We start from the raw sequence: 25803 nt of genomic DNA on the forward strand, positions 1-25803 counted from the left end.
AAGTGTTGGAGTTTTGGGGATTTGGAATATTTTCATAGATTTTACCAATGAAGGAAGATCAAAAATTTCAGATTTTGAAGCATTTTGAATTTTAGATTTTTGAATTAGTGATGCTCAACCTATATACACACTCATGTGTGTATATATACAGGTACACATGTGTATGTATCAATATACATATATATGTTCTTTTAAAATTATTTTCTATAGTAATTTTTTTTTTTTTTTTTTTTTTTTTTTTCCTCTTTCACTGAGGATTGAACCCGGGGGCAATGTTCCATTGAGCTACATCCCTGGCCCTTTTGATTTTTTGAGACAGGGTCTCAGTGTGTTGTGTGCATGCTGTCCTCAAACTTGAGGGCCTTCTGCCTTAGCCTACTGTATAGCTGGGATTACAGGTGTGTACCACCACTCCTGGTGGTAGTAAATATTTTTAAATTATGTATTTAGTATATGTTACTATACATATGTAGATATAGATATTAACCTTCTTTTGTAAGGGTAGGTAGAATGTTTTATAAATACTGTTTTGTGCTGTGTTTTCTCTTGATGTATTCTAGTGATAAGTCCTTATTAGCATTTAGAACTCTTCATTCCTTTAAACAGCTGCAGAGTAATCCATTGTGTGGATGGTCATGATATATTCAACCACTGTCATATTAATTTCACTTTTCCTTTTAAATCCTAAGGAAACATTCTTGTGTGACCAAATCTGATATGAGAATTTAATATGATTGAAAATTTAAAAATACTGAAATCTTTCTCCATTATATCTTTAGACTTAGGTAATCAAGAGTGAATGAAAGTTTTCATAAAATGATTTTTCCTCACCCAGGCATCTTGGTTTACTTTTAAATTTGAACTGCTTTTCATATGAAATATTTTAAATTTATTATAAGCTTAGACTTTTTTTTTCAATAATAGGTATTTAATCTATATTTGGTACTTTCCAGTTTTTCCTTGTCTTTCCTGAAGGGCACGTATTTGTTTGTCATGATTATAGTCTGATATGCTCAAATCAGTGCAGCTCTTATGTGAAAGTTTTTGTCTTTGCTTTTTCATGACCTTGGACCTTGGGGTTATGCATAGTAAAGTCAAAGTTAGCATGAGTGATGTTAGACTCTAAGTTTGCTAGACTAGAAAATGAATTGTTAAATTAAGAAAACATTGCATTGATGTCTATCTTTTTGCTGTTGTAATTTTTACACTATATACATATGACTATTCTCTTATTAATAGTAATATTTTCTCTGGAACCAGATGTTCTGCCTTACTCAATACGGGTCCTGTTGGAAGCTGCTGTACGAAATTGTGATGGCTTTTTAATGAAAAAGGAAGATGTTATGAACATTTTAGACTGGAAAACCAAACAAAGCATTGTTGAAGTGCCCTTTTTCCCTGCCCGTGTTCTTCTTCAAGATTTTACGTGAGTCATAGGTTCATTTTGCATGAATGAATTTTTAGTGTTCCTTTTTTAAAATTTGGGTTCCCTGATGAGTGAGTTTATTTTTTAATTATGAAGTTTATAAATTTTTAAAAGTTGTGTTTACTAAGCTGAAGCCATTTAATAAAAATCAGACACATATTTCTCATGCCGTTTATTCCAAAACTGCTTTTCCTTTAACTACATGCTTCTCTATGTAGCTAGGTTTCTCAAACTTAACATATCCAGAACTTGATTTCTTGACTATCCACATCATCTATCCCTTTCTATATCTTCTCTCTTGTAGTACATTTTACCATAGACTCCCAATTTTTTTAGGCTTCTAATCTAGGATTAGCCCTAATTCCTCTCCTTCCTTTTACCCTATCACCAGTCTGTCAGCAAAAATTCTGTCATTGCTACCTTTGAAATATATCCTGTGTCCAAATATTTTCTACCTCTCCATCACTGTTATCCTGGTTCTAGCCTCATTTTCTTTTACCTGGACTACAGGTGCTGTAGTTTCTTACCTGGTGTCCTTGCTCCCACACTTGCAGACTCTGTTCTTTACATGGTATATGACTTCATTAAAAATGTAATCAGGTCTTATTATTCCTCCAGGTACCACCTGACTTCCATCACACTTTGAATAAAATCTGATGTCTTTAGCCTGAAAGACCTTGCATGATCTGAGTGTCCCAAGAATTATTTATTGGAAGAGTGTACCTTGAGCTAAATTTCAAAGGGGACCTAGGATTTTGCTAGATCTGTATACCTTACGTATGCTCCTATTGTAATATTTAGATACTGTCCTGTAATCATTGCTTTATCTTCCTTACAAATTCTTTGAGAGCCAAACTGTATCTTATTTGACCTCATACTTTTGATATCTAGTACAAAAAAGGCATTTAGTGCATGATTGTTACATAATTGCATGGATACTATAGATGGATGAATGTAATAATAAAAGTTACTTTGGATAGCTTTGAGATTACAAGAGGGCGCTGCAGGGCAAAGGGGCTAGAGCTAGAGAAAAGGGAGTGGCTATCAAAAAATTGGAGGAAGAAAAGAATTCCACAGGCACTTCCAAAAATCATCTCTTCTGTTATTTTTGCCTCTTTTGTCTCTGAGCTCTCAAGTTCTCAGATGATAATGTTAATTCTCATTAAACCAGGGAACATCTAACTTTGGATAATAAGTGTATTTTCAATAATGAATACTAAAAGGGAATACTTTTAAAAATAGAAATGAATAAGTATATGTTAATTATTTATTAAACATATATTTAAAAAATTAGAACTGTAATTTGATCTTCTTTATTTTTTTAGTGGAATACCGGCAATGGTGGATTTTGCTGCTATGAGGGAGGCAGTCAAAACTCTTGGAGGTGATCCTAAAAAAGTCCATCCTGCCTGTCCGACAGATCTCACAGTTGACCATTCTTTACAAATTGACTTCAGTAAATGGTACTTTAATACAGATATTTAGAGATAGGCATGCAAGTTATGTGGAAGTGTAAAATATCTGGGAAAGCAATTTATGCCAGAGTAAAGCATTCCACATTTAGTATTGACTAGTATATTAAAGGAAAAACTGGTTGAAAGTTTACAAATTGGTGAAATTTTCTGTACTAGAACTATTTTCATGTTTGTGTGTTTTTACTGCCTTATTTGATAAAAATATACAAACCTAGAACCATTTCTTTTTGAGTGAACGTCTGAATTTTCACTTTTTGTTTTTTTAACCCACTTACCTTTCAACCTACTTACCTTTCAGAGAGAATCTAAAGATTTGTCTTTAATTGGTAATTAAAAACACTGAGCTCACTAAAGCTCTTTCCTGCCACTGAAATAAATGGAATATTTACATAATATAATAAGACTCCTTTGACCAAGGGCAAACAAGAAAGTATATTTCTGTTGTCATGCATCAGTCTTCTTTTACACTCCCTGCAGTAGCAGAATAATATGGCAATTTGTTATAACCCATGACAGATTTTATACTCTGTATTAAAACTATTGGCTCTTTGCTTCTGAGTTGTTAAGATTAAAAAAGAACTATATTGGCACTTGCTAAGAGTTATTTAAATTGGTACATATAAAAATGATTATATAGGGCACTTAGAATTAATTTTCATCTCCATAAATGTAAATTGCTATTTTTTTTAACTGAAATTTACTTTTAAAACATGAGTTAAAGGATAAATGTTACCCTTCAGACATCATTCATTTACTTCAGATAGCATGCACTTTTTGAAGAGTTAAATTTCTGTTACTTCTAAATGGTTTTTATTATGTTTCCTTTTGGGACTAATAGTGCAATACAGAATGCGCCAAATCCTGGAGGTGGTGACCTACAGAAAACAGGAAAGCTTTCTCCACTTAAAGCGCAGCCTAAGAAGCTTCCCTGCAGAGGCCAGACTACCTGCCGAGGATCCTGCGATTCTGGAGAACTAGGCCGAAACTCAGGAACATTTTCTTCACAGATTGAGAATACACCCATCCTATGTCCTTTTCACTTGCAACCAGTGCCTGAGTATGAAAATGTTTTTGTTAATATTTTTTATTACTGTTATTTTTTATTAACAATAATAAATATTGTTAGGATTTCTTAGTGCTAGTTATTTTTCTGTTAAGGAAATCACATTTATTTTCCCATCCAATTCCTGTTACATTGTGTCTGTATTTCATTTCTATTGTATTGAAAGAAGCAAACTTTAAGTTAAATTGTTAGTCTCTAGTTGGGTGTGGTAGTGCATGCCTGTAATCCCAGTGACTTGGAAGGCCGAGGCAGGAGGATCACAAGTTCAAGGAGCCTAAGGAATTTTGTGCAACCCTCAATAACTTAGCAAGACTTTTTCTCAAAATAAAAAATAAAAGCTGGGTGCAGTGGTGCATACCTTTTTTCCCAGTGGCTTGGGAGGTCAAGGCAGGAGGTCTCAAGTTTGAAGCCATCTTTAGCAATTTAGTGAGACCCTAAAGCAACTTAGTGAGACCTTGTCTCTAAATGAAATATAAGAAAGGGCTGGGGATGTAGCTCAGTGGTAAAGTGTCCCAGGGTTCAATTACTAGTACCTTTCATCCCTCATCCCCCCTCCCAATTTTATTTTTCCTTTCCTGCAGATTATACTTAGATTCTCACAAATGCTAGGTAAGCACTCTACGACTGAGCTGTATCCCCCCAGTCCAGGAAGCTTAAGATTTAACCATGAGGTGGCCAATACCTTCTTAGTGAGGCTGTTAGCAACCAAGTGAGACCCTGTCTCTAAATGAAATGTAAAAAAGGACTGGGAATGTGGCTCAGTGATTAAGTGCCTCTGAGTTCAATCACCAGTACCAGTACCAAAGGGGGTGGTGGTTAGCTATTTCACTATGAATTTTTCTTTTTTCATTTTTTCTTTTTCCGTGTGTGTGTGTGTGCATGCATGCTGGGAATTTACTAGGAAAATGCCCTACCACTGAGCTATATCCCCAGCCCTATATATCACTTTTATGACTAAAGTAGATAGAAAATGGGATCTCATTTTAAACTGAATTTCTTATTTTAGTGAATTTATACCATTAGTATGTTCATTCATCATTTATATCTTTTGTGAATCCTCTGTATTTAGCTCCCCCACCAGAGGATTTCTTTCTTCTTTTTTTCCATGCTGCATTGAGAGTTTTATATTAGGAATATAATCATTATCATATATGTTACAAACCTAATGAGCTCTTTTAGAAAAATATTTTCCTATATGTTATCATGGAAAGTAGTAAACATGCCTAGAAAAGAACCATGTTCTTAGAATTTAGTTTCCTAATAGATAATTTTTCAAAATAAGAAAAGTTCTACAGATTGAATTTTTTATACTGTAAATATTCCAAATTTTTTATTCTTGGTTTTCAGAGAGTTCTACTGTTTATCCCATTGTTAATAGGCTATCAGACTTTTTTAAATTTTGTAAAAAAATTACACTTAACTGTTTAAAAAAAATTAACATTTAGAGTAGCTAAGAAAAATGTCCACACATATATTCTAAGTGCCAAATAGTATATTAATTTGTTTGCCCCTGAATTGGATTCTTAACTTCTATCTGGTTCAGAAATTCAGGGTTCATTATTTTTATAAAGCCTCAGGTTATAGCGATTTTATGTGCTCTTCCTTCCTAAGGATTCGCTATAATCTTTGAGTCTGTCCCTATGAAATTATAGTAGTTTTATGTAATCACTCTTTATTCCTGCCACTTACTTGCCCTGATATTAAGATAATGTTGACTTTTAAGATTAATACCAGGGCTGGGGGTGTGGCTTAATGGTAGAGCACTTGCTTAGCACATGGGAGGCCCTGCGTTTGATCCTCAACACTGCATAAAAATGAATAAAAAGGTATTGTATCCATCTACAACTAAAAAATTTTTAAAAAGATTAATGCCACATTTATAGAAATTAACTTCCTGAGAAGGAAGATTTATTGACTCAGAATCAATTTTTGTTTGTTTTGTTGGTGCTGGGGATTGAATCCTTATGCATATCAGGCAAGCATTCTGCTACTGAGCTCTATCCCCAGACCTTACTGGCTATTTTTTTCCCCCTAAAAATCTAACCAGGCATACCATTTTCCTTCAATTTTGACTCTAAATTGCAAAGTATTATATAGTAGTGTCTGAGTGTGTGAAAATAGCAACTCCTTTTTTTTAATGCATCAGTGAAGTATTAATTATAGGTTCAACTAAGAAATTGAAGGGTAAAAACATGACAGTTTAATGTTTGGCACTTGAAACCACTTCCCAATTTGAATTCAGATTATGAGCTAATAAATGTTTTTATGGCACTTTGTAGCCATAGTGCTGTGGAAAGTGAAATAATTGGAGTAACTCTAGAAAGCTGTGTTCCCTGAGGTCCTAAGCAAAATCTAGCAATCCTCTAGCGATTAGAGATCTAGCTTGGTGTAGCTTCAAGTGATCACTCAGCCATGAATTATTAAAAAAAAAATCTTTGCTAAAAAAAAAGAATTGACAATTAAGCAACTCTTATTACCTGAATCCTGGAGGACATGTATAATTTAAATTATATTGATTTTCTAGTTAACAGTCACCAGCTGGTGGTCAAAATAAGCAAAGCAGTTTGAAGTAGCTTTTTTTTTTTTTTTTTTTTTAATCTATTAGATAAAAATACTTTGCTAAGGGCTGGGGTTGTGGCTCAGTGGTGGAACACTTGCCTGGTAGGCATGAGGCACTGGGTAAAATAAATAAATGAAACAAGGTATTTTGTCCATCTACAACTAAAAAAAAATATTTTAAAAAGTACTTTGCTAAAAATGTTACTTCAGTTACTCCTTAGTGGTAAATTATTTTCATCTTTTAGTTTAAATAAGTCATGTAAAAATATGTTTATAATCCATGTAAATTAAATCACTACAGAAAAATAGAGCCTTTTACTTTGGGTGAGATGAATAAAATGTTTTTTGTTTTAATTTTTTTTTCTTTAGTTGTCAATGTACATTTATTTTATTTATTTATTTATATGTGGTGCTGAGAATCAAACCCAGTGCCTCACACATGCTAGGCAAGCGCTCTACTACGGAGCTACAACCCTAGCCCAGTGTGTATTTATTGTTGAGTAAGCTACTACTCTCCTGTTTGCTTGCAGTAGAAAACCCAACAGTGATTACCATTTTATTTTTAATCTTAGACAAGTCTCTCACAATAATGCATTTTAAGTACAGTTTTGAACACTAACTCCTTTTTGTAGCTGTCTAGTGTGTCATGGAAAGCAGAACTTTGTTGAAGAGAAAATTCTGAAAATTCTAGTAAATGGTTCTTCCACAGATATATTTAATGTTTGCATAAGAATGTATAAGAATAAAGACTTAGAAACAAAGTAAGTCTTTTTCTTATAATATATACATTTAATGTCAGCTTTTCTTGCTTTTAGACCTGAAACAGTATTTAAAAATCAAGAAGTAGAATTTGGCAGAAATCGAGAGAGGCTTCAGTTTTTCAAGGTATAAATGATTTGGGGAAGTTTTTGTGTTGACATTTATAAAATATTGATAAGTACAGTTCTTTATATGTGGACTAGTGGTTTTTATTTAAAGATTTTATGGTACTAGAACTGTTTTGTTTGTACCAAAATAATAGCATTCCAAAATCTTATTGGAAACCCCAGTATATTAAAAAAAGATGAAGCAGTGACTTTGGGAGGGCCTTGTACATTGGGCTTTCCCAAGCCCTTCTCCTTGCTAAAAAATCTTTGGATCACAGTTAAATACTGCTACATATCTAGAATATTTGAACATTTTCTTTGATTTAATTTTGTCTTAATAATTTACAAAATTAATGTTTCGGTTCAGATTTTGCATGTTTTTTTTTTTTTTTTTTTTTTAGTATGTACTATAAACTTTGAATTGACCATATTGAATATTGGTGAGCATATTTTAGTATCCATTTGTTTGTATCTTGATTATGAATATAAGCTCATATGATGTACTAATATTTGTACTTTTTAAATCTAAACAAAACACAGTGGAGTTCAAGAGTTTTTAAGAATGTGGCTGTCATCCCTCCTGGAACTGGAATGGCTCATCAAGTAAACTTAGAATATTTGTCGAGAGTGGTATTTGAAGAAAAGGACTTCCTTTTCCCAGACAGTGTAGTTGGCACAGATTCTCATATAACCATGGTGAATGGTTTGGGGATTCTTGGGTGGGGTAAGTAAATTACCAAATATATTTAATTTCTTGTGGGGAAAGCTGTTAGTAACATTATCAAAGAACAAGTAGCTGGTCTTTATAGCCTCTTTGAGGCTCTGTTTTTCATCAATCATAGCAGCAACAACAAAAATTTTAAATTCAGGGAGTTTGTGACTTGTGTAGTAAAAGAGGATTTGTGAAAAATTTGCATAGGGCCAGTACATTACTACCGTTGGGAAGTAATTGCATTGGTGGTGGTGGTGGTGGTGGTGGTGGTGGTGGTGGTGGTGGTGGAGGAGGAGGAGGACAGTGTTGATGTAGCTATACTGTTAATCCCTTGTTTAAAGTCCTTCAGTAGCTTCTCCTGGCTGCCTTTATAAATCTAGATTCCTTAAGGGCATTTTCAAGCCCTTCACAACCTGGTGCCTTTTTGACCATTCACCTATACCCATCTTAGAGACTATTTGTTTATTTTATCTTTTGAAACTAGTTATTTATTATCCTGAATGGATTGTTCTCTTAATGTACCTAATGGATTTGGTGACCACCCTTTTACTGCTGAAATATGGCTACTATTAAATCTTATTTCAAGATTGAGCTCAGTTGCTTCCTGAAAGCCTTAACTCCTCTCACTGAGTTAAGAATGCCCTACTCTGTACTTATTCTTTTATGGGGTGTTACAGTGGTTGATTTTTTTTTTTTTTTTTCTTTTTCATTAGATTGCTTTTCTTAAGGATGACTGATATGAGTTGTATTCATATATGTGTCTTGAGCACAGTACAGTGCCTAACATAAATACTAAATGTTAAATTTAATAGAAAGGCATAAACATCAGTTCTTTCAACCACATGCATGAAGTCATTTTTTTTGAATGTCAAAAGTTCAGTGGTCAGAGTAATAGCAGTGTTCTGTAAAGCACTGTGTAAGTCAAATTTGTGAAACTCCTAGAGCTTTAAATGTTACAGAGCAAACTTGATCTTTAAATGTACTATGCTAATAAACCTATTCTTATCACTAGGAGTTGGCGGCATTGAAACAGAAGCAGTTATGCTTGGTTTGCCAGTTTCTCTTACTTTACCAGAGGTGGTTGGATGTGAGTTAACTGGATCATCCAACCCTTTTGTTACATCCATAGATGTTGTTCTTGGCATTACAAAGGTAAGTTAGAGTTGCAATAGTTATATGACTTAGGGGATATTATTTTTACGTAAGTGGAGGAGTCCCACAAGAGCAGGGATTTTGGTTCATCCCTCTAACCTTAGATATTACATTATTAGCCACATCATGATAGTTACCATTATAGTAATAAAATCAGGCATGTAACATTTAATGTGTAGTTATAAGTACAAAAAATTTTGTCATTATTTATTTGACACATTAACATTTATTCCTCATTATAAGACTATGAAATAAGTACTATTTTTATTATAAAGATTAAGTCATCGGTGATACAGATTAATGAGTTTCACTGTGACATTTCCATACATGCATATTATTCTACTTTAATCATATCCACCCTCCCTACAATTCTCTCTCGTCCTCCCCTCTCTTTCTTTCTCCATACCCTAGTTGTTGAGATAGGTACTATTATATCTTAATTCTGAGGAAACGGAGATACATGAGGCTCAATCACTTAACAGAGGTCCTTAAGGCTGAAGGGTTAAGTGGTAGAACAAGAATTCTGACCCAGGTAATCATGCTCTTAACCCATATAAATTATTGCCTCAATAAATACTTGTTGACTACATGAAGTTTTAAAATATCATATTTAGGAAAAATCTGCTTATATTTTCTTTAATATTTATTTGAATTGTTTGCCCTTCAGAGATTTTTACTCTACTAGATAATGTTTTCAAAAATAAGGGCTATACCTGGACTGGTGAATTAGGGCTAAAATCCCACCACCTCAGGAGGTTGAGGCAAGAAGATAACCAAGTTTGAGACCAGCCTCAGCAATTTAGCAATATGTCTCAAAGTAAAAAATAAAGAGACTGGAGATGTAGCTCAGTGGTGAAGTGCCCCTGGGTTCAATTCCTAGTACCAAAAATAAATTAAAAATTAAAACAAAATTAAGAACTGTAGAAATGTGATAGTATCAGACTTTCCTGTTGACTATTCTAACATTTTTTGAAGTATTATGTAGAAACTGTTTCTCTGAACTTTTAAAATATTGGATGCATGATGCTCAAGAGTTTCCTAGTAAATAAGTTGTAATTCTCCAATCTAAATTCCTAGTTTTCAATAATTATTAAGTCTCATTTTTTAAAAGTGATTACTCCTGGAAAATGTCCCACATAAAATTCTATTATGGATCCCAGATTTTTAGCATTTTTGTTTAAATTATTGAAGACTTTCAGGAAACTCCACAGGGTGAGAAAATGATAATGCCTTCCTCTCAGCATTTGGTATTGATCCTTCTTCCCTAATTAGGAAAAAATATTGGCATCTTGGAGAAATGATTGATTCAATGTAGGGTACCAAAGATCAAGATGTTAAATAGAGAATTGCAGGATTATTCCTAAAGGAAAAGGAACATCTTATTTTGGTTTTAGAGAAATCAATTCTTCAGATACCTTGAAAATTAACACTGTTTTTAGACACCCCCCCCCAGCTGTGTTTTTTTCCTTAACAATATTATTATCTGTGTGTTTGGCATTTTAGCTTATTGTATGAGAAATTTAATCTTTGTATGTTTACATTTATTGAATGTTATTTCTTTTTTGAGGTTCTGTTTTATTCATGATCTTTATAGAATTAATCTCATTGTTTTCTAAACTACATATTGTGATACCTAATTAATTCGACAATGACAGCATTTGCGTATTTCTGATCAGTATTTCACTAGAAGTATAACCATAAATACAAAAAACACCTTTCTTTGAGGTTGGAGCTTTTTTTTTAAAGGCTCCCATAGTACAGGAAGGACTCCAAGGGAGGGAATCCTGGCTATGGTGGAGGTTTTTGGGTGGTTTTTGTTTGTTTGTTATGGATACAATACCATTATTTTTGTTTATTTTTATGTGATGCTGAGGATTGAACCCAGACAGGCCCTCTGTCTCGGAGCCAAAACCCCAGCCCTGAGGTTGGAGTTTTTACCTTTATTTATTTTGTGATACTAGGGATTGAATCCAAGGGACACTTTACTACTGAGCTACATCCCCAGCCCTTTTTATTGTTTATTTTGAGAAAGGGTCTTGCTAAATTCCTGAGACTGACCTTGAACCTGCAATCCTGCTGCCTCAGCCTCCCACTGGGATTATTGGTGTGTGCTACTGTGCCCAGCAATTTTTTACATCTATACAAAAGGCATTTGGATTAAGTATCCTGAGCACCTATTAAATGTTAGGATTCTACATTCATAGGTTAAAGATTGTTTCACCCTAGGCCTTGTTTCCATGCCAACCTGAGACATCTACTTTACAATTTTGAAGAGTAGTTGTTTTGGTTACTTGGTACTAACATAAGAAGAATGATTTTAGAATTAAGTTTGAAACCACATGTTAAATCCTACCAAAATGGAATTTACCTATAGTTAATAATGCAGTAAATACTGGGATTAGTAGTTGTAATTTGAAGAATTTTGATACTCAATATATAATTTTAACCTAATATACAGTCATTATTTCATTAAATCTACGATGCCATCAGTGGTTAGAAGCACCTTTTTTTGTGCTGCTAAGAAAGAAAAAACATTCATGCCTATTTGGGAGGCTAAGGCAGAAGAATCTGAAGTTCAAGGTCAGCCTGTGCAACTTACCAGGATCCTGACTCAAAAAATGTCTGGGGAAGTAACTTAAGTATATAGGGTTTGGCTAGTATATGTGAGGCTCTGGGATCGATACCAAATACTGCAAAAAAAGGAAATAATAAAGCCTCAACAGGCCTACCATGGGGTCTGTGTTGTATCCAGATTTCAAAGGCATTTAACGTGAATTGTGGCCATCTTGAGTTTTCAGGCCCTTTTGACTCTTAACAATGACACTGGATTTTTTTTTTTGGGGGGGGTGGTACTGGGCAGTGAATCCAGTGGCACTTAACCACTGAGCCACATCCCCAGCCTTTTTTGTATTTTATATAGAGACAGGGTCTCACTGAGTTTCTTAGGGCCTCGATAAGTTGCTATGTCTGGCTTTGAACTCACGAGACTCCTGCCTCAGCTTCCTAAGCTGCTGGGATCACAGATGTGCGCCCGGCTAACATTGGACCATTTTTTAATTATGTTAAATACCTTAAAACCAGAATGAGTTTATGTTTCATATGAACATTGAAGGATCTGGTTCCTTCAATATCAATAGTATTGGTTAAATATTAGATTTTATAGTTTTCAGGAAATCCTTGCTAATCTTGCCATTGCTGATTTTTTTTGTGTGTGTCTGTATTCCTTTATATAGCACCTCAGGCAAGTAGGAGTAGCTGGAAAGTTTGTTGAGTTTTTTGGAAGTGGAGTTTCACAATTATCTATCGTAGATCGAACTACAATAGCCAACATGTGTCCAGAATATGGTGCTATTCTCAGCTTTTTCCCTGTTGACAATGTGACATTAAAACATTTAGAACATACAGGTAAGAATAAACGTTGAATTTTCAATGTGTCTTTCTGACAATATTTTATCATAGATTATATCACATGTTATTTAATATTCCTAAAATTGACTTGAAACAGTGACTTTTAAACTGTATCAGATGTCTCTAAGAGTGTTGTGTCCTTAAAAACTAGCCCCCATCATTCATTGACAGCAACTTAAAGGAATTATTCAAACCAGTAGTTCTCACATCTATTTTTCCCCATAATAATGAATTCTAATGGAAGTCAGGCTCGAGCATATTCACAGCTGTTTCATTCTATAGCCAGGAGTAGAGCCACCAGACAAGAGTGTGGGACAGAATTCTTTCCAAAGAATAGGAAGCACATAATTTTGCCAAAAACAACGCATAGGGTTACAGTTTCCAAATCTATTGACTATTCAAAATAGAAGGTACCTACCTGCAAAACCAGAATGTATTGATTTCATAAGGCTTCTGTTCTTTGAAAAGTAGATAGATCTGTTTTTATTTTTTCTTTTATGAAGAGATCATTGTTGAACTACTTCTTTAATAGAAGATATATTTGATTAGAGGGGGATATATTCTATATTCTTGTTTGGGGCACATTATTATAAGCAAGTGAACCAAATGGCAAAATAAATGACAAACCATATGAAACCCTAGAAGGAATGTTTTCTATAAAATGCAAAACTTTCTCATCTGGAGTTTGGTTGGTAGAACTTCAAGAGAGAAATGCTTAGAGGTGCCTCATTATTTACATATTAATCTGAGTTAAGATATTAGTGATCTGTTGCTTTTTACAGCACATTACCCTAAAATTTTGAGTAATTTAATAAAATTTAATTACTTAAACTAGCAATAATTATTTATTGCCTCACAGTTGAGTAATTCATACAGGGCATGGTGAGAGAGCTTTTCTCTGCTTCATGTCTGGAGCCTGAACTATATTAGACTTGAAAACTAGGGCCTAGAATCCTGAAGGCCTGTTTTCTCACATAAAACAGTGAATGCTGGTTGTCTGCTGGGGACTCAGCTGGAACTGGCACTACACCTATATGTGGTATCTTAATATAATCTGGGCTTTCTCAAATGGTGGCTTCTCAGGGATGAGAAGAAAGAGAAGTGTTATACTGTATTTATTTCTTGCTTGTCACTGGAATTTCACACCATTACTCTCAAGATTTGATTTCCTTACTAGATTTTCTTCTTGTTCCTTTTTAGGTTTTGACAAAGCCAAACTCAAGTCAATGGAAACATACCTTAAAGCTGTGAAATTGTTTCAAAATGATCAGAATTCTTCAGAACCTGAATATTCCCAGGTATATGCAAATAACCCACCCAGTTGTAATTAGAAGTGTAAATTGTGGCATCTGGCCGATTGGGTTTAGGTCCTAGCTCTAAAACTTGTTAACTGAATGGGCAATTTATTTAGCCTTTTTCCTCAATTTACCTAATCTCTAAAATGTGTAATCTCAATTTACCTCATAGAATTCTTAGATTAAATACAAAATTCATGGTATTTATGATCCATCTGGTTTTCATAATTTTACATTGATTTTTCTACTGATGGTTGCATCTGGTTTATGACTATTCCATTGTTATAGAGGTACTTGGTTATATGGCCATAAATGTTAGTTTTAAAGATATTTTACAATCTAAGCAAGTATTATTTGTTGAAACAGGCAGAATTCACATTTAGGAAAGACTTACTTTTAATAAAATGTATTTCTAGGAGTGTATTAAGGGGACTGGGGGTGTAGCTCAGTGGTAGAGATGACTTGGCCAACATAAGTGAGGTCCTAATTTAATCCCCAGTACCTCAAAATAAAAATCGTGTATTGAGGATCTCTGAAGAGTTGGTGTTATCAAGCATTTGGTTGACTGTTAAGCTTTTTTTTAAAAAAAAAAAAACAGGAAAATCCACTTTTTTAAAAAAAGTTTTTTTTAGATGTTGATAGATCTTTATTTTATTCATTTATTTATATGTGGTGCTGAGGATCGAACCCAGTGCCTCACGCATGCTAGGCAAGCGCTCTGCCACTGAGCTACAACCCCAGCCCCAAAAATCCACTTTTTTTTTTTTTTTTTTTTTTTTTTTTTTGCGGTACTGGGGATCGAACTCAGGGCCTTGTGCTTGCAAGGCAAGCACTCTACCAGCTGAGCTATCTCCCCAGCCCGAAAATCCACTTTTTAAACTCAGCTTTATTTATCTTAGCATATCCCCACCCAATGTGAACTATTAATATGTATACTTCTTTGTGTGGCTTTCCATTAGAATACAAATAAATAAAGTCCATGAGGACAGAAACTTTGGTATTATTTTCACAGCTTCTAAAATAGTGCCTGGCATAGTAAATATTCTTAAAGGCCAATGTAGAATACATTGGAATTGAATTTGTGTGACACTTCGGGTAAATCTTTTAACTTTTTATGATGATTTTTTGATTCCTTTGACCTGCGTTGAATCTACTGTTTTTGTCCACATTTTTTTAAAAAATAGAAATGGAAAGAATAAGAAAAATTAAATGGGAAAACTGGGGTGGTAGAATAAAATGGAAAAATATGGCTATTAAAAAAAAAACTGACCATATTAAGTAATAAAACCAAAATCCATCAGGATGTTGATTTCAAAAGAAACTTCTTAAATGCATACTTTAAACAAAGACTAGGATCACCTGTCTATTTAATGAAAGTAAAAAACATAGAATTTAATGAATTCTATATGTTTTCATTAAACATAGAATTTAATGAAAGTAAAAAACATAGAATCAGTCACAGTTAACAGGAATGTTAAATAATGGCGAAAGCCATAGTGAAGAGAATGTTTCAAATTGATTATACCCACATAAAATGCACGAAGGAAATGGTTTAAAAAAGAAAGAAAGAAAGGAGGGAGGGAAAGGGAAAGGGAAGGGAAAGGAAAGGAAAGGGAAAGGGAAAGAGAAAGAAAGAGAAACCTGTTTGGGAAGTGGGAGTTTTTTGTTGTTGTTGTTATTGTTGTTTCATGGGGTTTTTTAATTTGTTTGTTTTGTTTTGTTTTTTGGTACTGGGTATTTGACCCAGGGAACTTTACCCCTGACCTACATTTCTAGCCCTTTTTTTTTTATTTTGAGACAGGGCTTTGCTAAGTTGCTGAGGCAGCCCTCAAACTTGTAATCCTCCTGCCTCAGCCTCCTGAGTTGCTGGGTTTACGGGTGTGTGCCACCACACCGAGCCACAATAATTCTTAACCAAAGAATAAATAAAAGCAATACCCTTTGGAACCAGGTAGAGAAAACTCTTTCTCTGCTGTGTCCCTACAGCACCCTCTGTTGACCAAGTTTCACATCATGGAAGCTAAAAAAGTTGAAATGTGTTAATATGCATTACCTCCTTGATCTCCAAGCAAACCAAGTATGAATTTGGAATTATGAGGCAGTACGTGATAGCTGGCATGGGCCTCTACTCTATCATCAGAGTAACACTGTTACTACAGTGTTTAAGGAGAGAGAATATTTGGGGAACCACAAATTTTATATAGATCATACAATTTGGTGTTGTGGTAGTTTGATTTGCACTGATCTGCTAATCTTTCTTTTAGTAAATTATCATGTTTCATAAATTTAAACAAGTTTGTCTTAGTCTACTTCTAGAGGAGTGTTTCACCACTAAAGCAAATTATATTAAAATAAATGCAAATGTACTCGTTCTGCTTCAGAAAGTAATGCTTGAATTGGAATCTGTACTTAGGATTCCTTCTCCTAATTCTTTCTCTTCCTCTTCGGTTTTCCAAGGTGATCCAGATTAATCTGAATTCAATAGTTCCATCTGTCAGTGGTCCAAAAAGACCTCAGGATAGAGTTGCTGTGACAGACATGAAAAGTGATTTTCAGGCTTGCTTAAATGAAAAGGTAAGTTACTTTATTGTTATTTATATTGATAAACAGGCTTTGTGCTAAGTAGTAAAGAAGCAACAAGTTTATGGGATTGACCCATAAACTCAAATCTATTTTATATATTATGGCATATACAAGCAGTACTCTTTTTTCCCTTTCTGTCCATTGTGTAGGTTATTTATTTGGTGAGTTTATTCCTGGTTCCACTGTGAGGATCAAAGACTGACTCATCTATTTTTTAAATTAAATTTTAATTTACTTAAAATTTAATAAAGTTTAAAATTAATTTTCTTAGTCATAATAGTCTCATTTCAAGTGCTAAGTAGCTACATGTGACTGTGACTCTTGGATTGAACAGCACAGATACAGAGTATTTACATCATCACAAAGTTTTATTAGATTGTACTATTCTAGAACTTTGTGACTTCCCAGACTAGAAGAACATCACTATGAAATTACCTAAAATCTGAAAAGGATAACTGAATAACAGTTGACTCCTCTGACTTTTGGGGCTTTGTATTTTCTGAGAACCGTGGTGTTAGTCTTGTTTTCTCTGTTCTATTACAAGAACTAAGAGTTGGCTTGCTTTTTTAGAACCTCTGCTTTTCCCCTCCTCTTTATGGTACTGGGGATCAAACCCCGGTTTGCTCTGCCACTGAGCTACGTGCCCCAGCCTTTTTATATTTTATGATGAGACAGGCTCTCAGTTGCTAAAACTGGCCTCAAACTTGGGATCCTCCCATGTAGCTGAGATTACAGGTGTGAACCACTGTGCCCAGCTTCAGAGCCTTTCTTTTTTTGATTTCTTCACTTTTTATTTGGAAAATGTTAAACTTGTACAGAAATAAAATAATGTAATGAGTTGCTGTGTACTTGTCACCCAGCTTCAACAATTACTACATAGCCAATCTTGTTTCATTTTTTGCATTCATACACAGGATTATTTTGGAGCAAATCTTCAGAATAGAAAAGAGTTTGTACCATTTCTTGAGAATTACTGTAAGAAAGAATGAATAGACAAGAGCACGGCAAATTAAGATCTGGGTTCTGGCCAGGCATGGTGGTGCACTCCTAAAATCCCAGAGTTTAGGAAGTTTGAGGCAGGAGGATCATGAGTTCAAAGCCAGCCTCAGCAACTTAACGAGACCCTAAACAACTTACTGAGACCCTGTCTCTAAATAAAACACAAAAAAGGGCTAGAGATGTGGCTCAGTGGTTAAATGACCCTGGGATCAAGCCCTGGTTTAAAAAAAAAAAAAAAGATCTGGGTTCTGGGTAGTTGGCTGGATTTACTTAGTAGATAAGGTTTTTTTGTTTAAAAATTTTTTTTAGTTGTTATTGGACCTTTTTATTTAATATATTTATTTATATGCAGTGCTGAAACTCAAACCCAGTGCCTCACACATGCTAGGCAAGCACTCTTACGCTGAGCTACAATTCCAGTCCAGTAGATAAGTTTTTGCTTATAAAAACCACCAAATTCATATCATGATTATTCAAATCACACTTCAGCTGAATTTTAACTACTGAACATTATGGACTCTCAGTGTCAGTTACAAATAGAACTTTGAATTTTGAATTATCAGATGTCAGGTGTCTGTTGTATTTTTTTACCAGTCTTTTTTTCTATACAAATCCATGATGTTTAGTTTATATTTATATGCAAATTCATATAGGTTGGATTTAAAGGCTTCCAAATTGCAGCTGAAAAACAAAATGATACCATCTCTATTCATTATGAAGGAAGTGAATATAAGCTGTCTCATGGATCAGTGGTTATTGCTGCAGTTATCAGTTGTACCAATAATTGCAATCCATCTGTCATGCTTGCTGCAGGTATGTTGTGTTTTATAACCACGTTTTCTTGTCCTAAAATTGTGTTTTGTTTCTCTGTTGTAGTCATGAATATCAGTGTCTGTTTGATAGAGTTTTTTTTGTTGTTTTTTTTTGTGTTTTTTTTGTGGTACTGGGGATTGAACTCAGGGCCTTGTGCTTGCGAGGCAAGCACTCTACCAGCTGAGCTATCTCCCCACCCCTTGATAGAGTTTTTAAGATTTTAATTAGGTCCTAAGAAGCCTGAATTTGATTTATATTGTTAATTTTGTTTTTATGATACAGAGGTAATTTTTAAAAAACTATAACTTACATATCTGTTAGTTATAGGTCGTAGGTCTGTTTCTTCAGTTAATTTAGTAGTATAATTAGCAGATATTTCTTGGGTTTCAACAAGAAGTTTATTATCCCAGTGTAGAGGATTCCTTTGAGAGTTTTAAAGGAAGTGAAAGATTATTGACAAGGACTATAAATGAAATCAATTTGTATATACCATGTATAGTAAGTATTAAATTACCCTGAGTTTATTACGATTATAGTATTTAAATATGGTTCAGTTAGCTGGGTGTGGTGGCATACACCTGTAATTCTAGCACTTTGGAAGGCTGAGGCAGAAGGATCCAAGTGCAAGACTTGTTTCACAATAAAAAGTAAAAAGGGTTGGGAATGTAGAACAGTGGTAGAGCACTCCTGGGTTCGATCTCCAGTACCAAAAACAAAAAGCAGTAACAAAAAAGGTTCATTTTAACTGGATGCAGTAGCATATGCCTATAATCCCAGCAATTCAGAAGGAGGCAGGAGGATTGCATGTTTGAAGCCAGCCTCAACAACTCAACAAGACCCTATCTCGAAATAAGTAAGTTTTAAAAAGGACTGCAGACACAGCTCAGTGACAAAGCGTCCCTGGGTTCCATCCCCACTTCTTAAAACAATGACAAAAAGTTTCATTTAATCATACCTCTTATATGTGTACATCCTTTTATTTCTGCTTATGTGTATGATGCCATGGTGTCAACCCAAACCTTAATAATTTACAGTGTATATGCTGGTATATCTACTATAACTTATAATTTGTTTTAAGTGAGCAAGTCAGTAGAATAAAATGGACAAAATAGTGATAATAAATATATGAATTTGGATTTTTACTCTAATTAGATTTCGAACCTAATCTGCTAAATAAATCCTTTCTTGCTTCCTACTCTTAATATAAAAGAAAGAAAGAAACACTCCATTAATAAATACATCATTTGTTGACTTTGCAGGTCTTTTGGCCAAAAAGGCTGTTGAAGCTGGTCTCTGTGTTAAACCTTACATAAGAACAAGTTTATCTCCAGGCAGTGGGATGGTTACACATTACCTCAGTTCAAGTGGAGTATTACCATATCTTAGTAAGCTTGGGTAAGTGACAGTTTTATATTGACATTGGTGTTCAGTAGGTACTGAAACTGATTATTAGAGCTTTTCATATACAAAGAGAAGACAGAAAAAAACATGCTGTAATTCTACTTGTTACCTCGCCATTACCACACAATTTCTGACCCCTTGTCAGTCAGCACACATTGGGCATTTCCAATAAACAATGCACTGCGTTGGCTACTTGGAAGTAGAATATGTGATCACTCAGCTTCAGGATAATCTTATATAAATTATCAATTCCTTTGAAAGCCTGAGAAATTTTAGATGTTTTTGCTTTTAGAACAACAAAGTAATTTACAAGTATTATGCCTATAATCTTTTAGCTATATCATCTTGGAATTATTGATGGGTACCCTTCTCCAGCTTACTTGGTTGAGAATCAAAAGATTTATTCATAACAGAGTATCTTATTGCTTTTGGGGGTTTTTGGTGAAATTGTTGTAGCCAAGTTGTCTTGATACTTCACCATTTAAGCAAACACATTGCATGGAAGTGCAAAACAAAATTTTTAAAAGGTTATGTTATAACAAGTGGTATTTGAGAAATTTTTTTGTGTAGTGTGATAGGTGCTGTCACCTAAGAGGGAATGCCCTAAGTACCAGGGCCCTTCAGAGCTTTGCATTCACTACATATAAGCATGAGAATTAAATTTGATTGCTCAAAATGTTGTGAAATTAATATAATGATGAAGTCTAATCCATGTGTCATGAATATTATTTTGAGTAATCTTATTGCAGTAATGGCAATGAAGGACTGGGGCTGTAGCTCAGTTGTGCAGCATTTGCCTAATGTGTGAGGTACTGGGTTTGATTCTCAGCACCACATATAAATAAATAAATTAAATTAAGGTCCATCAACAACTAAAAATATATTTAAAAAATAATCATGGAAATGAATGATAAGACTTGTTTGTTCTTTCTTTACAAATGTGATATGCTATCCACTCATGTTTCATTTTTTTGAAATGCAGATTTGAAATAGTTGGCTATGGTTGTTCAACATGTGTGGGAAATACAGCACCCTTATCAGAAGTGGTTTTAAATGCAGTAAAACAGGTAATGTATGTGTATTGGCAAGGTACCTTAGTGGATTTTTAAAAATTGTTTTGTTATTAAATTATAGAAAATATATATTGTTATATTTCTGTAGTCCTTATGCCTTTTGAGAAGAATAAACTCTGAAATTTAAAACAATTCCAAGAATTGTTTCTAGGTTTTTAACATAGTTCCTTAGTAATTAAAGGAATTAGTTTATTGCAGGATCTGTAGTTCTTTACCTAAAAATTAGTGATGTTTTTTTTGATTGTCATGCCCATAGAACTTGTAATATTAGAGATTGTTTATGTATGATTATCCAAGTTTGTATTAGCTCTTGAATTTATTCATTTGCGCATTTTTTTTTTTTTTTTTTTCCTTTAAAGGGAGATTTGGTTACCTGTGGTGTTTTATCTGGAAACAAAAATTTTGAAGGTCGACTTTGTGATTGTGTTCGTGCCAATTATCTTGCCTCTCCACCCTTGGTGGTGGCTTATGCTATAGCAGGCACAGTGAATATAGATTTCCAAACAGAGCCTTTAGGTATGTTTTCCTGTGTGTGCGCATGCTTGTACGTTCCTCCAGAAGTTATTTTTTGAAATGTTTCCTATACCTCCATTCTTTAATTTCATAAAAACTTAAAACATATAATTAATAATTTCTGTGTTCACAAGAAGAATGTAAAATATACAAGTCCTTTCAACTGCTTAAGACTGAACTACCCTACTGTTAAGTCCTTGGTTTCTGTGATATGTCTTTGGAAAGACATGAACGTGTTAAGGGAGTTTTTGTTATTGTTTGTTTTAAAAAAAAAAAAAGTTAAAATCTTTCAACCAGGTACTGACCCTACCGGCAAGAACATTTACCTGCATGATATTTGGCCTAGTCGAGAAGAAGTTCATCAGGTAGAGGAAGAACATGTTATATTATCCATGTTTAAAGCACTAAAAGAGAAGATAGAGGTAAGTGTCTTGTTCTTTCTGAAATAGTTTGATAAAATTGCGGTGTTCTTTTATTTCATGCATCTTCCTTTCTGACTAGAATAAAATTTTAAATTAGACAGGCTTGGTGTTGCACTGCATCTGTAATCCCAGCAACTCAGGAGGCTAAAGCAAGAGGATTGCAAGTTCAGAGCCAGCTTCAGAAACTTAGCGAGGCCCTAAGCAATTTAGCGAGACCCTGTCTCTAAATAAAATATAAAAGGGGTTGGGAATGTGGCTCAGTGGTTCACCTCTGGGTTTAATCTCTGGCACCAAAAAAAAATTTTTTTAATTATGTATTTTGAGTACATAGTTTTTAATGAGCTATGTGGCCACTTTGTATCTGGAATTATTAATTACAAAGACAATGGCTTAGAGTATTAGAATTGATTTTATTTACTTATTAGAAATATGTGGTGACCACTTACATTTGGCATCCTGAATATGGGTACACATCATAGAAACTGCCCTACTTGGTCACTCCTATTCAGATGACTCAGAAACCCCAATCTTGCTCTCACCAATTCCCTAGCCATTTACTTTACGTCTCTAGAATAACCAGTGATGTCTTTTTTAAGCATCTTTTTAGAGATGTTTTTATGCACCTATAAGCAAACACATACACAAAAATTTATAAACAGTATGAGTGAAGGCAGAAAAAAACACTCAGTAAATTTTTGGGGGGCCTTCCTGTGTGTCAGGTACTCTTTTAAGATGGTTGGAATACATAGTGAACAAAACAAAATTCTCATGAGAGAGGCAGACAGTGAACTGTAAAGAAAATAATTAGGTAAATTACACATTATGTTAAAAATAAGATCTAAAAAAATATTAAAGAGAATCAGTTCTTCAGATTTGGGGAGCAGATTGCAGTTTTATACAGGATGACTGAAAAGCTGACATTTAAGCAAAGCTTTGAAGGAAGAGAATGAGTCTGCTACATAAATGAACAAAGATCAGGACTTTCCAGGTAGAGGGAAAGTAAAGGCCTTACACAGGGAACAGCAGTGAGTGTGGTGTGAGTAGGGCATAAAGAATAGGAAGGATGGTGTAGGAAATTATGTCACAGGGAAGATGGAGATCCACATCACCTAGGGAATTTTAGGTCATTAGAACAAGTCTTTGATCCTGAGAGAGACAGCAGCAATGGGGACGTTTTGAACAGAGGATCACTTTGACAACATATTGAAAATATGTGCTGAGAGTTGGGTAAAGAGGGTAGAATCAGAAAGACCAGATGAAGTAGTCCAAGGTATAAAAAGTGTTGATGGAATGGATCATTGAGGTAGAGTGAACTTTCTAAATGGATAGGGCTTTTTTCCTTTTCGACTGATCTAAGTATTATATTAATCCCGTGAACATTTTCCTAAGTGTCTTTTTTTACTTCTTTTATCTTTGTTCTGTTAATCAACCCAAACTATATTCACAGATGGGAAATAAGCGGTGGAATTCCTTAGAAGCACCAGACTCAGTTTTGTTTCCATGGGACTTAAAGTCTACCTATATCAGATGTCCTTCATTTTTTGATAAACTTGTAAGTACTATTTTTCTGTTTGATCTTTTTAAAGATTGTTATAGACTAAAAAAACCTTATAAAGTATTAAATGCTTTGAACACTTTTACCTTGTAGACCAAAGAACCAGTTGCACTTCAGCCTATTGAAAATGCCCATGTCTTACTATATTTGGGAGATGCTGTTACAACAGATCATATATCACCTGCTGGGAGTATTGCTAGGAGTAGTGCTGCAGCTAAGTATTTGACAAATAGAGGGTATGTATACATGGTTTCAGGGTTGGGTTTTTTTGTTTGTTTGTTTATCTTCTTTTTCACTGATAAAAAATAAGAGGCTTCTGCCTTGTTCTTTTATCCAGTAAGTAAATGTTTTCGTAGGTAATTGTTAGTATCTTTGACTTAAGAACGGGGGGAAACCTTTGCACCTGTCTTATAACTTTAGAAATTGAAATGGCTATTCTAAGTTGAGCCCATACAGCCTAAATAAACAACTGATAGGAAACAAGATTTTTCTTTTTCAGAGCTACTTTGTTGAAATGTGAGCTTTGTTTGACCCACCAAATGAGGCCTAATCATTTGGTTCTAACCAGCTTCCCATTATTGGAGTATAATAAATGTGTATTTTATGAGCTATAACATGTACATTCATGAGGCTGGGATTGATGGTTATCAAATCAAAAGACAACTTCTTGATCCTAAAATTTTATAGAAACAATACATTTGAATGTAAAGGCCATTTATGCAGGAGATACAAATCTAAAACTAGGTAGATTTTATTTCACTTCTACATAGTAATGTTGTAAACTTATTGTATTATACAACTGTTTCGACATCAGAGACAGTTTTGCTAAATACAAAATTTGTAGTATTAGATGCTTATATGATGCTTGAAAAATTTAAATTATAAGATTCTTTTCATTGAAATATCTGATAAAAATCAGATATATAACTTGGTTTGACTGTAATAATAATACATTGCTTTTATTACAGAGTGGTTAAAAGTTTTCTGGGCTAGCGAGTAGCTCAGTGATAGAATGCTTGCCTAGCATGTATAAGACCCTGGGTTTAATCTCAAGAACTGCAAAAAAAAAAAAAAAAAAAAGAAAAGAAAAAAAATCTGTTATACATTTTTAAAATGTATTATGAATTCTTGAATACATTCAATTCAGTAGTTCTCATCAGTTAGAATTTTCTAAAAAGACACCCAAATCGCCACCACTCCCATCCTGAACTAAGTTTAAGTTTATAGTACATAAACTTGTATATAAAAGACCAAATGAGAGGCAGATGAAAGTTGATTGTTGAAGTACTTTTGTCCAGTTATTTCATATCTCTAAAAAGTCATTTATATAATTAATCCAGTGGCAGTAAACATCCCTAATACCTACACACCCACATTGTGGTTTCTTTTCTTTCCTTCCTTTCTTTTTTTTAGGGGGGGTGAGGGGAGGAGGTTACTGGAGATTGAACCCTTTCTACTGAACTACATCCCAATCCTTTTTTTCTTTCCTTTTTTTTTTTTTTTTTTTTTTGAGACAGGGTCTTGCTAAGTTGCTGAGGCTGCTTCAAATTTGTGATCCTCCTGCCTCAGCCCCCCCTAGTTGCTCAGATTACATGCATACAGCACTGTGCTCTGCTAACAAAGATAGCTTGTCTTTATAAACATTTTCAGCTAAGAAATGAAGCAAGAATGATTAAATTAAAATATTATTGTGTTTTCTAGTCAATCTAAACAATGATGATCAGTCACTGAAAACATTCCAGGAAAAGACAATGGGATATAGTGTGCCTCCCAGTGGAAGTACATGTAACCTATGAAGCATTCCTGCCAAAAATTTAAAAACCCAAATCTTACTGAGTCACTGGATCTGACGTCTGGTTTACAAGAAATAAGAGGACAGAAAAACATGTTAAATGATACCATTGGGTTACAGTCAACATAGTCTACAAATAGAAAACTACAATAAATGACCTAGATTTTTTAGATAAAATACAACGGGTTAGCAGGGAGGGAACATGTAGATTATAAGAAACTTGAAATCGACTGAATACATGTGTAAATTGTATTTACTCGCTGATTTGAGCAAACCAACCTAAAATAGTATGGAGGGCTGGGGGTATGGCTCAGTGGTAAAGCACTTGCTTCACATGCATGAGGGCTTGGGTGCACTGCTTTTAAAAAAAAAAAAAAAAAGTTTGGGAAAAACAAGAATATTTGACTATTGACTGCCTATCTGATATTTTTAAAAATTATTTTCAGTTTCTGAATGAGGCTTAAGGATGGCATTTTTTAAAAGAATCCATATGTTTTAGAGAAACTTTGAAACATACAGTTAGAATATGATAAGAGTTTTGCTGCTTATTAATTGAATAAGGGTGATTATAGAGGAAAAAGGAATCCATGAGTTGTTTATTGTAGCTTGGCGTTAGGCTCATAGACATTTCACTGTTGTGTTTTCTCTATTTTTGTAGCAGGTTGAGATTTTTCCACAATTAAAAAAAGGGGGGGG

The 25803-nt window shown here is 34.1% G+C and overlaps 1 protein-coding gene across 1 annotated transcript in view; it reads left to right on the forward strand.

Annotated features, from left to right (window-relative positions):
• The window catches only part of Ireb2 (iron responsive element binding protein 2), a 53324-nt gene that overhangs the window by 20849 nt on the left and 6672 nt on the right, over positions 1-25803 (forward strand). Inside the window, exons 3-18 of the mRNA XM_047540033.1 lie at positions 1261-1426; positions 2752-2889; positions 3740-3958; positions 7339-7408; positions 7930-8113; positions 9114-9253; positions 12487-12658; positions 13862-13959; positions 16414-16530; positions 18192-18351; positions 19611-19746; positions 20735-20819; positions 21185-21341; positions 21636-21760; positions 23208-23312; positions 23409-23551. Of these exons, the coding sequence (XP_047395989.1) occupies positions 1261-1426; positions 2752-2889; positions 3740-3958; positions 7339-7408; positions 7930-8113; positions 9114-9253; positions 12487-12658; positions 13862-13959; positions 16414-16530; positions 18192-18351; positions 19611-19746; positions 20735-20819; positions 21185-21341; positions 21636-21760; positions 23208-23312; positions 23409-23551 (2215 nt within the window). The remainder of the gene's footprint in view (positions 1-1260; positions 1427-2751; positions 2890-3739; positions 3959-7338; positions 7409-7929; positions 8114-9113; positions 9254-12486; positions 12659-13861; positions 13960-16413; positions 16531-18191; positions 18352-19610; positions 19747-20734; positions 20820-21184; positions 21342-21635; positions 21761-23207; positions 23313-23408; positions 23552-25803) is intronic.

The sequence above is a fragment of the Sciurus carolinensis genome, chromosome 2, assembly GCF_902686445.1.
Source record: "Sciurus carolinensis chromosome 2, mSciCar1.2, whole genome shotgun sequence".
NCBI lineage: Eukaryota > Metazoa > Chordata > Mammalia > Rodentia > Sciuridae > Sciurus > Sciurus carolinensis.